The sequence below is a fragment of the Festucalex cinctus genome, chromosome 12 (genome assembly GCF_051991245.1).
Source record: "Festucalex cinctus isolate MCC-2025b chromosome 12, RoL_Fcin_1.0, whole genome shotgun sequence".
Lineage (NCBI taxonomy): Eukaryota > Metazoa > Chordata > Actinopteri > Syngnathiformes > Syngnathidae > Festucalex > Festucalex cinctus.
In genome coordinates this window covers 13,717,992-13,731,639 of record NC_135422.1, presented here as the reverse complement: position 1 = coordinate 13,731,639, position 13,648 = coordinate 13,717,992, and the positions used below count along the sequence as shown (strand labels likewise).

General features: G+C 36.8%; 2 protein-coding genes across 8 annotated transcripts; both read left to right on the top strand.

Annotated features, from left to right (window-relative positions):
* The first annotated feature begins 1,101 nt into the window (after positions 1-1,101).
* LOC144031171 (uncharacterized) lies at positions 1,102-11,421 on the top strand. Of its 7 annotated transcripts, none has more exons than XM_077537992.1 (10): positions 1,102-1,468; positions 2,058-2,219; positions 4,263-4,639; positions 6,452-6,522; positions 8,055-8,129; positions 8,222-8,381; positions 8,457-8,564; positions 9,951-10,001; positions 10,086-10,283; positions 11,102-11,421. In XM_077537992.1, the coding sequence occupies exons 2-9, from the start codon at positions 2,084-2,086 to the stop codon at positions 10,233-10,235; spliced, it is 1,128 nt and encodes a 375-aa protein (XP_077394118.1). In that variant the 5' UTR covers positions 1,102-1,468; positions 2,058-2,083; the 3' UTR covers positions 10,236-10,283; positions 11,102-11,421. The 7 variants fall into 7 exon arrangements, with proteins under 7 accessions (XP_077394118.1, XP_077394115.1, XP_077394117.1 ...); XM_077537989.1 differs by having other exon boundaries at positions 1,103-1,468; positions 8,216-8,381; XM_077537991.1 differs by having other exon boundaries at positions 1,103-1,478; positions 8,216-8,381.
* Positions 11,422-12,417: 996 nt separating this feature from the next.
* LOC144031803 (uncharacterized) lies at positions 12,418-12,976 on the top strand. Its single transcript, XM_077539229.1, has 2 exons — positions 12,418-12,527; positions 12,597-12,976. The coding sequence occupies exons 1-2, from the start codon at positions 12,476-12,478 to the stop codon at positions 12,974-12,976; spliced, it is 432 nt and encodes a 143-aa protein (XP_077395355.1). The 5' UTR covers positions 12,418-12,475.
* The last annotated feature ends 672 nt before the right edge of the window (positions 12,977-13,648 follow it).

Sequence of the window (13,648 nt, the reverse complement as noted above, 5' to 3'; positions counted from 1 at the left end):
ATGTCACTATATCGATTATAAAATGATCTCATTCTCATCCGAAAAGGTTGGGGGGAAAAAAAACTTTGGTGAAATTATAGCTGTTATGCAAACTGGATGTATGTCCAATTGTCAGTTCAGTTCACACATGACTTCATTTGATTGACTACTTTAACAACGTCATGCTAAAGTTTTTCTTGATTTTTTTTTGTTTTTTTTTGTTTTTGTTTAAGCCTTCAATGCAGTAGAATATCAGTCTCTATTAAGGCGCTGCAAACTTTTGGTTTTGGCCATAACATCATGTGTTACGCTATCGAAACGTTTTATAAAGGTATGACAGTTGTGTTACATTGTATCCAAGAGTTTTTGTATGTTGAGAAAATGTGGCTTTGTTTAAAAAAAACAAAAAACAAAACACGGGATCAGAACTTCCAAAACCAATCGCACATCTGTGAAAGTACCAACACTGGGGCTAACCCACCTCCAGTCCAGTTACACCGACAGACAAACAAATGTTCAAATGCTTCTGGATTATAATTAAATTTAAAAATGTATAAACAGTATGATATTTTCATTTAATAAATGATATATTGGTGTCAAAGTCTGTAAGAAGGCCAAAGAACAATTTAACTTTTCCCCCAGATTGAGAGAGAAAAAAAAAATATTTTGAACCTATGACTTCAAAGTGATTTACCAGTTCTTAGGAGAGTTCTTTTGTTAAAGATTGATCATTTTCTTCATTTTCTAAACTTGGTTTGGCAAAATAAGCACCACCATCATTTGGGAAAAAAAAAAAAGGAGGGGAGCATTAATGGATACTTATTCAGAGGTTTTTAAACAATATTTGTCAAGGAAATTAACGCCCCCAAACAAACACATTTATTTATTTATTTTTAGTTTTATTTTCCTTTGTATTTTGAATAAACGAACTGGAATAACCATGACTTTTTATACAACATTTCAGCGTACAAATGACGGTCATTACAAATGACGGTCATTACGATACCGAGTACGAGACGTCAACAATTGTGCAGCTTTTTTACGCCTGGTTTACTGCACGTCATAAAAGAGCAACGAATAATCACAAACCGACCTTCATTTGTGCAAATTGACCAAGCGTGATGTAACATCAGCACTATAATCTAAAAAGAAACCATGATATTGAAATACTGTATGCAAAAGTGTGTTTGTTTTTTTTTTAAACCGAGTTACGGAATCGTCGCGTCACGTTTCTACGCAACACCGGACCAACGTATCCGCCATTACGGCTCATAGCGTAGCCGAGGGCAGAAGGTGAAACTGGACCACATTATGGCAGCTGTCAAACTGGACCAACATGGCCGCCATGACGGGTCATTTGTAAACGGGCAAGCAGTGAAACTGGATCATCGTGGGCTCCAGGTGGAGGAGTGGAACCGTCACTTGCCTTCGGCGCAGGTTGACGTGGGTTCACTTCTCCGACTGGGAGACCATGTGTGGCTTACCTGATGTAAGCTTGTGTGAGTGATTAGAAACTGTATCAACGTGTCTGCCATTATGGCTCATCAGTGTGGATCAGCAGCGGTGGTTGCCAACTATAATGATAGTAATACATTATTTGATTAAACACATTTGTTTAATGAACGGTACCACTTTAAAACTCAACTTTTTGTTTATTAAAAGATGTTTAGGAAATGACAGTACGAACTGGAGGCGAATATGCTAATTACTATATGGTGACATGTTTCCGGTGATTGACGAGACAGAATCAGTACGCAAATGTGATCATTACTATAATGTGACATGTTTCAGAAGAATGACGACATGAATATAGACGTTTAAGTTGAATATATTGTCACTTAAGTTGCTAAAAAGCCAAAGAGGCTAACGGTGCGTTAGCAGCTAGCACCCAAGCCACCAGCTAACTGTCGCTTCAAACTTATTAAAGTCGTTTCTAATTTTGCTTTCTGTCAACAAAATTAAGACAATGCCATCCTTTAACGGGGGCTTAATGGCGTGTTTTGGCGCACTGGCAGCCCAGTGTTTCGGTTGGAGCTATAATCCGACAAAATTCAAATGGGAAATCTTTACACCTAAAGGTTGGATGACATAACAAAGAGCTTTGATGGCTTTTAAGAAGTTTCTCGGGCGCTGCCTGTCCTACCACGTCTGTGGGTGGGCGTCCCACGCCTCGCAAGCAAGTCCAGCAGGAGATCCTAACACTCCACAGGGTCGAGGTGGAGGAACCTTGATGACAGCTGGTGAGTACCACAGCAGGTATGAGTCCACTGACATATTATAATTTGTACTACAAGTAGGGCCTACCCATTTATAATGCATGTACTGTACAATATTTTCCTACAGCTCGTGTTTTGGAACTTAGAAGTACTTTGAGTGGGAATTTATAATGTACGGGTTCATATTTCTGATTTTAATACAGCTGGCGTGGGATCAATTCTTGTTGACATATTGGATACAAATCTGTATTCTATGTGTGCCATTGGTAGTGAAGTAGGAAAATCAAATCCAGCTTTTCTTTTGGATCACATGATTAGTGATAATGTAGTAGTTCACATACCTGTGTGGGCTCAATCCCATTGGCATTACATTTATTTAGTTTTTAAATATAGCTAGTGTGTATATTACATGTGCATGGAATTGATAATGTAGTGGATCTCAGAATTTTCTGGAGTGTTAGGGCGTAGTGAAATTAATTGGCAAATTTCAACACACTATTGTTGATCTTATCATTTTTTTTGTCAAATAACTGGAACATTCAGCAACAAATAATAAAACTCACTTTATTCATCCCAAAATCAATGTTTAAAAAGTTAGTGAGGGATACTGATACTGTCTTAAGGCTGTTATGAACCTTTTATTCACTATATCCTATGATGTAATATATTTCATAAAAAATTAGGGATGGGCGAGTACCGATACCAGGTATCGGTATCGGACCGATACCAGCCTTTTTTCAAGTACTCGTGACGCGACTGATGGCAGAGGGGGAAGAGATTAAGTGAGTCCTCCTTGCGTGTAACTGGCGCTAGCTTGGCAGCAGTTTTTCACCAAAACTTCAGCGGTTTGGAAATACTTCAAAATTGTGAACCTTAAACTAAAAGAGCATTTTTGTGTTTTATTTTGAGTGTTAAGACTATTGAAGATTGACTGTGCTGTTTTTTTTTGTCAAAATTAAAGGAAATATATTTGTTTAAAAATATCTTTTGGTGATTTTTTTTTTTATTTGTCAAAATGTACTACTGGTATCGGTGAGTACTGAGGGTCTGAGTATCGGTATCGGTATCGGTCTGAAAAAAAAAGTGGTATCGAACATCCCTATAAAAAAAATCATTCAAATGCCCCTGTAAAAGTAAATTCAAACTGACATTGTAATGTAGCAGAATACAAATATTATAATAATCGCAATGGCTGCGACCTCTGCTTCATTTTAATCTGTTGGAAGGCTTGATTTTTTTTTTTTTTTTTTACATATTTAGTAAATGTATATTTTATTAGTGCCTGGATAAGTTGAGGGCTTAAATGCAGTCCACATAGTCACATAATCATTGCTTCATGAAACAAGAAAAGTTGAAGTGAAGTAGAAATATAGATTTCCTTTAAAAAGAGTTGTGACTTACTGATTTGATTTTTGTTTGGCAGAATTTGAAGTTGTCGAAGTGGATGATTAAGTTAAAAACTACATTTTCATGTCTTTCCTATTAAGTCACTTATAAGACTAAAACATTTCTATATAATAAATCGGTTAGTTTACTGTAATACTGATTTATTTATTTATTGCTTGTGTTAAAAAAAATACATGGGAAGAAGAACTTGGGAAACAACTTTGATATTGCCATCACAATATTGAAGGGTGGGGGGTGGGAGATTGCAATATGATTATTTTTTTCCTATAGCTGAGCCATAGTATAGTCTTTCATGTAACTACTAGAATGGACTCTATTCTGGTATAAAAAGTGGCATTTTCATGAATTGTATTAAATCTTATGAGTATATCCAAGGCTGGACTGGCCATCTGGCACACAGGGCAGATGCCCGGTGGGCCTCTTTTGGGGCCAAATATAGATAGGAATCTGAAACATCAATAAACATCAGTGGCAGAACTACATGTTAGGCAAAGGGCTGAGCGAAAATCCAAAAAAGCCAAGCCAAAAAAAAAAAAAGCCAGAAAAGCCAGGGAAGTTTTTTTTAGTTATATTTTGTGCCAGTCCAAAATATAAGTGAGTGTATCACAAGCATCGCGCCGTGTTTCATGGTTGTTTTTTTGCTGTGCGAGGAGATTTTAGGCGCCAGGCAGTCAGGAGTGCACAGCATGGCTCATCGTCAGACGCTGCCCAACGACGAGGAAGTCAAGTGGGACAAGTTGCTGGACAACATCATGAAGTCGGCCGACGCCATCCTGTGGGGCGCCACGCCTGCCAGCGCCCCCTTGGCGGCGGTGCCGCCGCTGTCCCCTAAAGAAGAACCCCAACCCGTGCCCGTTACATCCGCGGCCATCGAGCCCAACGGCCTGACAGACTTGGCAAGCGGTCAAGACCACCTGACGCTTGTGATGGAGGGGCAGCCCCCGATTGTAGACGATGAATTCTCCAACGTGCTGGATGACTTTTGGTTGCCCGACTACCTGGGCGGCCAACCGGGCCTTATCGGCATCCAAAGCCAGGTAACCAGATCCTTTTCACGCTGTTCTGCACTTTGTTATGGCTCTGATAATGCACAAAAAAAATGAGGGAAAAAAAACCCCGCCACAGTCTTCAGGTACCGATAATACACTAAAAACAGTGGAGTCAAAAATTAAATCAAATGGGTCAAAGAGGGACTGACAACTTTTTGGGGTTGTGGAGTTAAGTCACCCCAAAAACAACCTTTTGAATTATTCATTTAACCCCAAAAAGTTGGAGCAAATGAATAACCCACAAAATAACCCAAAAATTGGGGTTTCTTTAATGTAAAAAAAAAAGATTATTTTGTGGGTCTGCGATTGGTTGGCAACTGGTTCAGGGTGTCCCCCACCTACTGCCCAGAGCCAGCTGAGATAGGCTCCAGCACCCCTCGTGACCCTTGTGAGGAATAAGCGGTCAAGAAAATGGATAGATGGATGGATATTTTGTGGGTTATTCATTTGGGTTATTTAATGAACCAAAAAAGTTAAATAAATAACCCAAAACCACAACTTTTAGGGATTATAATAAATATAATTTTTTTTATTGGGTCAAATGAAAAACCCACTAAACAAAAAAAACAAAAACAAAAAAAATTGTGGGTTCTTAATTTGACCCAACTTTTTGGGTTATTTATGTAACCCAAAAAGTTAAATAAATCCAACTTTTGGGGTTTTAAATAAAAATCCCAAGTTATTGGGTTTTAATATACCAACTTTTTGGGTTCCAAAATGTTGAGGCAAGTAAAGAAAAAGAGAAATTGTAGTTTATACAAAAACTAAACTATATATCTCAAAAAGTTAAATAAACCTAACTCAGTAAATACATCAACCAAAAAGTTGTTGTTTTTTTAACCTGTTTTTTTTTAAAGAGTGTGATAGTGGAAAATATAAGTAATTGGAAAAAAACGCAATCGCTAAAACAAAAAAGCATTTCAAACTCATTTGACAACATTTTTAAACAAATAAAATGTCTTACATTTGATGTTTCTTATCCAAAACTTGTCTCTCAGTTGAAATGTGTCATGTCACTTCAACATAGTTCCTTGGAACCAAAGTCCTTTCCCATGAGACAGGACCTCGGTGTCATCTTGCGTAATCTTACATTGCATTTCAGAAGGGGTGCAAACAAAACGCACCATAAACGTTTTAAAAGTAGTTTTACCCCTCCCACGCCTATTAACTCATTCACTCCCAGCCATTTTCATGTTCTATTGCTATAAAAACATGGAACCTACCAAAATAAAGATTAGAGTCTCTTTTTTTTCATCAGGGGGAAAAAAAAAAAGAAAAAAAAAGTATATTTGTATGTTTTTATGTTTTGCAGCAATTAGCATTATAATTAATTAAGTTTCATCATTAATCACAAACCTGTTGAAAAACACTGGGAAAAAGAGCTTGTTGCAACATGGCCCTGGTTGTTCTCTTATACTCTGCTGCCACCTGCTGGCCTTTTCTTTTTTTTTTTGTAATAACTGCCATGGTTTAAGCAACCTCATTAGGTCAGAAATTGCATCAAAGCCTTCATACAAAAACTCTAGCATACAAAAAACCTTAAAAAAACGTATAAATATGTTTTTGGGAATGAATGAGTTAATAAACACATTTACATCAAATAATAAACATATTCAAACATACTCCAAGCATAAAATGTAGACTAGATGTGCCAGGGCCTGTGTGCTCATTGTCTTTTATTATGTTTCACCGTTGTACGGCGGATGGTTAATGTAGTGCAAAAGGGGCTTAGGCGCCATCTGCCTGGCATGGTTCCCTTGCAAAGTTTCTGGTGCGTGTGCGCGTGTGTTTTCTCCCCAGGATGACGACGACGACGACGACATGGTGATGCCGATGCACGACGGCGCGGACCAGCCTCTTCTCGGAAGAGCGTAAGTGACAAAGACACACTTGCGTTAAAGAGAAGTTTGAAAGGGTCGCAAGCGAGGTCACGAAGCACGTTGGTAGTGCAGCGCTTCACATAGCTGACTCTGATTCAGCTGGCACGAGCTTGATTTCCATTCGGCGGAGCAGGCGTATGTCGACTAGTTGGTGTAAGCTGCTAATAGTGTAGTGATTCACATAACTTATTTTCATGTAACTGGTGCGGGTTTGACTGACATTCCATTGGATACTTGTCGTATGGTGGACCACATTGCTATCGGTACTATATATATATATATATATATATATATATATATATATATATATATATATATATATATATATATATATATATATAACCGATAACAAAAGTAAAGATGTGAATTTTTAAAATGCATTTTCCTTTACTTACCATCAAAGAATTTTTTTTTTTTTTTTGGTGTGCTTGATTATGTGACTATGATCATTATCTTTGTTGTAGTGTGTTCCTGTGGGAGAGAAAATAATTTAATTTTCCTCTGTAAAGCTCACAAATTGTAAAAAAAAAAAAAAAAAAAAAATAGCAAGTATAAAAACAAGTCAAACGCTCTAATGGTGTATTTGCAGGCCTGCCAATTAATCAGTTGTTTTTCAAAATGGGATTTAACCCTATAAACCCTGAACCATGAAATATGTATATGATTTTTTTTTTTTTTGTAAATAGAGTATTTATTGGTCCTTTTGAATTTTAAAATGCATTTTCCTTTACTTACCATCAAAGAATTTTTTATTTTTTTTTGGTGTGCTTGATTATGTGACTATGATCATTATCTTTGTTGTAGTGTGTTCCTGTGGGGGAGAAAATAATTTACTTCTCCTCTGTAAAGCTCACAAATTGTAAAAAAAAAATAAAAAATAAAAAATAGCAAGTATAAAAACAAGTAAAACGCTCTAATGGTGTATTTGCAGGCCTGCCAATTAATCAGTTGTTTTTCAAAATGGGATTTAACCCTATAAACCCTGAACCATGAAATATGTATATGATTTTTTTTTTTTTTGTAAATAGAGTATTGGTCCTTTTGAGAGGGAAAAAAAAATAAACTTCCACATATGACTTTTGATTTGGTTCATATTTGATACATTTGGCCACAATGTTTTAAATTCGTACATTTCTAACTGTCCAAGATATAATAATTAATAAATAGACATATCCAACATATTAATGTTTCCAAAAATCAGAACATTTCCCACTATTTAGGTGTCTCTCCTTTCTCAATTGGGGTGATCTTGCAAGATGGCTGAAAAAGCCATTTAGCTGGGCGATACTGCCCTCTAATGGATTATCCCTGCAATGCATGTGTCAGATTATATATGTCATGGTTTTAATGAGGGGAAAAAAATACTCATGAAATAGAGGGCTCAAATTGTCTTGTGTTTAATATAACATGTTTAGCTTTATAGGATTAAGTCTTGATATTCCAATGAGCTAACTTGACTTTATTTGTGACGCAGTGTCTGTTTAAAGTATATAGCGTGTATGTGTGTGCGCGCGTGCGTTTAGTAATGGCGAGATGATGTGTGGGACGTCCTCGTCATCGGACTCCATGGAACCTCCCACTGATGACACTCAGCCCATGTAAGTATTAAAAAATAAATAAATTTAAAAAAAAAAGCAAAATAAAACTCAGCTCCTGCAGTTCTCGTAATCACGTTTGTGTGTAGTAACAGCGGCAAAAGCCAAAGTTACGGGCAGCCGGAAGGCGCGCGGCCGTACATCAAGAAGCCGCCCAACGCCTTCATGCTGTTCCGCAAGGAGCAGAGTCCCAACGTCGTCGCCCAGTTCAACATCACCAACTCCGCGGCGGTCAATAAAATCCTAGGAAGGATGGTAAAAATAAAAAAAGTAGTGCGTAAATGAGTTCTATTTTCATGTCATGGGGTTGACTTGTTTTGGCTCACGCAGTGGAAGTCGCTGCCAAAAAAGCTGCAAGCCAGGTACTACCAGCAAGCCGAAGAGCACAAAATCCTCCACAGCCTGCAGTATCCCGACTGGTCCTGCACAGAAAACTACGTAAGACTTCTTTCTCAGAATCTAAGATTGTTTTGTTGTTGAAAATACAGCACTAGTATTTTTTTCCCTACGAACTTGAATGTTGAGGAAAAGCAAATCCAATATTTAACCTTTGTTCGTGCGAGAGATGCATTTAACTTTTGTCTGAAGATGGCTGCGAGGAAGAATATGTGGCCAAGAATATTTGACCAAATTTGCGTTTGAACGTCAGCGCACGTCATTAGCTTGTAGTTATAGCGCACAACATAGAGCAGCACAATGTCCATTGAATTACTCTAACATTTTTTTATTTTTTTTTTACTGTATAGTATTATGCTATAGAGTGCTATGTTTCCTATTAAAAAAAGAATAAAAAAAATAAAAAAACTAGGAACTGATCAAAAGTTTCGCCATTGATTTTAATGGGGAAAGCTGATTTGGTTACAAAATTAAACTTCAACTTCAGGTAGCACTGTTATACTTGACAATATAATTAAAAAATGTTCTTGTAAGGTGATAATTCTAGGAAATACCTATATTTATTTTTAATAATTGAAAAAATATTCTAGGAACTGATTTAATTCTTTTCCATTCATTTTAATGGAGAAAGCTGATTTGGTTATGAAACAAAATCAACTTCAGGTAGTATTATGACTTTATAATTGACACTAAAATAAAAAAATGTTCTTGTAAGGTGATAATTCTAGGAATTATTTTTTTTTTTGATAAAAGGCTAACGATCAAAGGCTTTTCCATTCATTTTAATGGAGAAAGCTGTTTTGGTTACAAAACAAAATAAGCTCAACTTCAGGTAGTATTATGACTTTTTCTTAACACTATAATAATAATAATAAAAAACAAATCTTGTAAGGTGATAATTGTAGGAAATATTTTTATTTGAAAATATTTGACTTTCTGAAGAAAGAAGATTTGCCAGAAATGATACCATTTTTTAAATCATAAATATGACTGACTTTTATATACATTTTCTTGGTGTTAAACTTTTTAAAACAAAAATAATGCAACTTTTTCTCCTCAGACTGCAGCATTATTCAAGGTATCAAAAAAATTAACAATGCACATCTGTCCAGATTGCTCAGTATTATTATTGTGTGGCACATTTGCCTTTTTAAAGTTATGGATGATTACACATTTTATTGATGTCTTTACTATTAAATCCCACAAATAAATAAATATATAAAACATTGAGGTGGGGGGGCTTAATAGGAAAAGAAAAATGTTAATGTTTATATGAACAAGAGGTGGTAAGGTTTTTATTTTTATTTTTTGGGTATGGGGGAGTCATCACATATATGGGTGCGTATTACACAGGATTTTGACGGTACTCATTTAATGACAACTGTTTGAAACAAAATATGGCTCTAACGAGTCATATTTGTGCGTTAGGGCAAAAAGAGGAAGCGCAATCGCACCAGGCACAGCACCAGCGTCCCAAGTAAGTCATGTGATGCACATCCGCCGTAACATGTGAACAAGCAACAACGCTGGACAAACGTGTGTTGTCATCTGCACCCCCAATGTCCCCATGCGAAAGAGTCCGTAGAGGACGTGGCCCCGGTGGTGGAACACTGCTGCGTGGGCAGCGGCCCCGGCGACGACGCGCTGTGCCAACACTACCACAAGAGCATCGTGGGGGAGACTCACACGTACGCGTACATGCGTGGCTGCTGACAACCACCTCGGATCAAGTTCGCGCTCCACCCCCGGACGGATCAACAGGTACCCCTGCACACAGTAGATTTTTTTTTTTTCTTTTTTTTTTTTCTTTTTTATGTGAAGATTTCAGGAAATTAACAAGCCTTTAAATTTCCTTTAAAACTTAAAAAAATAAATAAAATAAATACATAATTTTTTTGCAAATTATTTTTTAAATCATCTCATGATGCAAATAGTTCAATTTTTTGTGTTTCCCGAAAAAATCTGAAAAAATAACATGCAATTGTACCTGTACTTTCAGGTTATGAATGGCGATAGTCAATAGAGGGCGCCAGTACACATTCTTGTCACCGTAATATATTCCTTGGAAACAAAAAAAATATAGCTGAACAAAAGTATTTCAAAATATAAGTACAGTAAACCACCTCCATCATGAGTTCACAGTCCAATTTCACTGTTAATGTGTAAGTGTAATACTACTGACGACCACTAGATGGTGTAACAGTTACACAATGACATTGCAAGTTTGAATGAAGAACCAAAAAAAAGGAAGTATTTCCACCAGCTTAGTTTTTATTGAAAGTAATTGAACGTTATTCACTGTAATCCTGCATTTTAGGCCTACAGAAAGCAACGGGTTTAGGTTAATTATATCTTGTACACAGACGTGATTACTCATGTATATTGTATGTTTAATGTGTTGGTTTGTTAAAAAAAAAAAAAGATTTATTGTCATCACAAACTGTTGCACTATTAACTAATCTGTTTGATCAAAAATAGTGATGACATTTATTCCAAAAACTTGCAAAGACTTTGTTTTGTTTAATTTTATGTTTGTCCACTTGATGGCGCTAATTTTCGCTCTCCATGTGTATGTGAAGGACGCGGTGGAGGTCAGGAGGAGGACACTTTAATCCGAGACACATTCACGTGTGGTGCTGGTGATGGACACTCACTGCTGTTCTCTGTCAGAAGATAAACATGGCGGCATCTGCGGGAACAAAAAGGAAGAAATGAATAAAAAAAATTCCATAGGACACTCATATTTGTTCGTTACATTAAGCACACTTAGTCATAGCAGTGTCATGACCCGAAGTTTCAAACCCACAACCTTTTGAATTGCAAGACAGATATTTTTGAGGGGGGCCAAAACAAAACATTTTTTGTCAAAAGAATATACTAATAAACTTTTTTTCCCTCATTCACATAACTTTTCTTTCTTCAGACAACTCTTACTCAGAATAAACGTTTTTGATAAAAAGCCTTGATATTGTCATTCCACCCCCCCCCCCCCCCCCCCAAACCCCCACCCCGTACTGTTCTCAACTTTTTTTTAAGTTGAGGAAAAAATCTTATTAATTTAAAGGTGCACTGTGCCGTTTAAAAAGGTAATGTTAAACTTTTTCTAGACCCCCCCCCCCCCCCCCCCCCACACTCCACAGTTTCTTTGGTGAGGGGAGGGGCGGAGTTTTTCTTACCTCATTCGAAGTCATGTCTTCATTTGTCAACCGTGGCTGTCACTTTAAGATGGTGCATGTACTCGCACAATAAACGAGCCTAACACATGCTGCAGTTACACTTTGGGCTCGAGGTGCCAGTCGTGTGTAAAAAAGTGACAAACTGCACAATGGTCATTTAATAAAATAAAAAATCCTCATTATATATTTTTACTCCCAAAATTTAGAACAACGTTTTGAGAACGTTCTTGTGATTTTCTATTTTAATTTTTTTAAAGTATGCATACATAAATTTACAATTTACTAGTCTATGTATTTGATGAAATCACCTTTCTGGAAAGTATAAAAAAAAATTCTCAAAAATAAACTATCAAAATTTTCTTGAAATTATGGCACTTTAAAAAAAAGTATTTTTAAAAAGTTATATTTGAGCTTAAAAAATACGACTTTCCTCAAAAAAGTAACTTTTTGATAGAAAATACTTGTATGAGAAGTATTTTTGTGAATTTTTTTTCTTCATAAATGCACAAATTTTGCACCAAAAGAACACTGAAAATACTACAAAATAAAAATAAAAAATCTAAATTGACGAAGTTGTTTCTCTGAAATATCAAGACGGTCAACTTTTTACTCATAAATATTTTAAACATGTTCTCTATTTTTTTTCTTTTTTCTCTAGAAAATATGAACCTTTTCACGTTATCGCACCGCATCATGCTTTCGCCGCCCACTTTTCAGATGCCACCTTTTCAGGATGTGGCAGAGGGTTTCACTTGTCACTCAACTCTCCCCTTAATAATGTCGCCAGTCGTCATCCTCTTTGTCGCCTGTCTGCTCCGCAGCGTTGCTGGTGAGAATCCGCATCATGTTTTACTGTCAAATACATAAGTACACATTCATTGGCTGGATTGCTTTCCAGGAGACGGCAAAGGGGTCCGCCAGATGTCGGACTTGCTGGTCCGGTTAGGCCATCCCGCCCGCCTGCACTGTAGCCACAACCTGGGCGGCGCCTTCTTGCTCATGTTCTGGTACCGCAAGACTGCGGCAGACGGCTTGAAACACGTCCTCAGCACGGCGCCCTTCAAGAGCCAACCAGAATTCGGAAACGCCGGCCCCGGCGACTTCTGGGCCGAGCAGGCGGAGGCCGAGAGGGGGTTCTTGGCGGTGAGGAAGGCGCGGGCGAATGATGCCGGAGTCTACTGGTGTGCCGTTGGCACGCTTCACGGTGATGTGCGGCTTTGTGAGGGCGCGCCAAAAATGAGTGACACACTTTTACATGATGCCAACCGCACATGCTGATAACACATCCGCAACCTGAGGGCAGCCCTACCTCAATGGTTTGAAATCCCCGACTTTGTTTTGTCATTAAACAGCTAATTTAAAAAAAAAAAAAAAAAGGGAATCCTTAAAAAAAAAAAATACATTAGGAAAAAGTCAAGCCCTGGCTAACGTGTGGTAAACTACACTACACTTTTTTTTTTTATTTTTTTATTTATATATATATATATATATATATATTTTTTTTTTAAGCCTTACTATACATGGTCGTTTAAAAAAAAAGCTTTACGATAGCTTGTGTTTTTTTTTTTTTTTTGTATTTTTAAACACGTCTTACTATACATGGTTGTTTTTTGAAAGAAAAAAAAACGCCTTACTATACATGGTCGTTGAAAAAAAAAACCTTAATGTAGCTTGTGTGGTTTTTTTTAACACGTCTTACTATACATGGTCATTTAAAAAAAAAAAGCCTTACTATAGCTTGTGTTGTTTTTGTTTTGTTTTTTGTTTTTTAAACATGTCCTACTACATGTTTTGTTTTTGTTTTTTTGTTTTTTTGTTTTTTTAAGCCTTACTATACATGGTCGTTTACAAATAAAAAGCCTTACTATAGCTTGTGTTTTTTTTTTTTTTAACACGTCTCACTATACATGGTTGTTTTTTGAAAGAAAAAAAAACGCCTTACTATACATG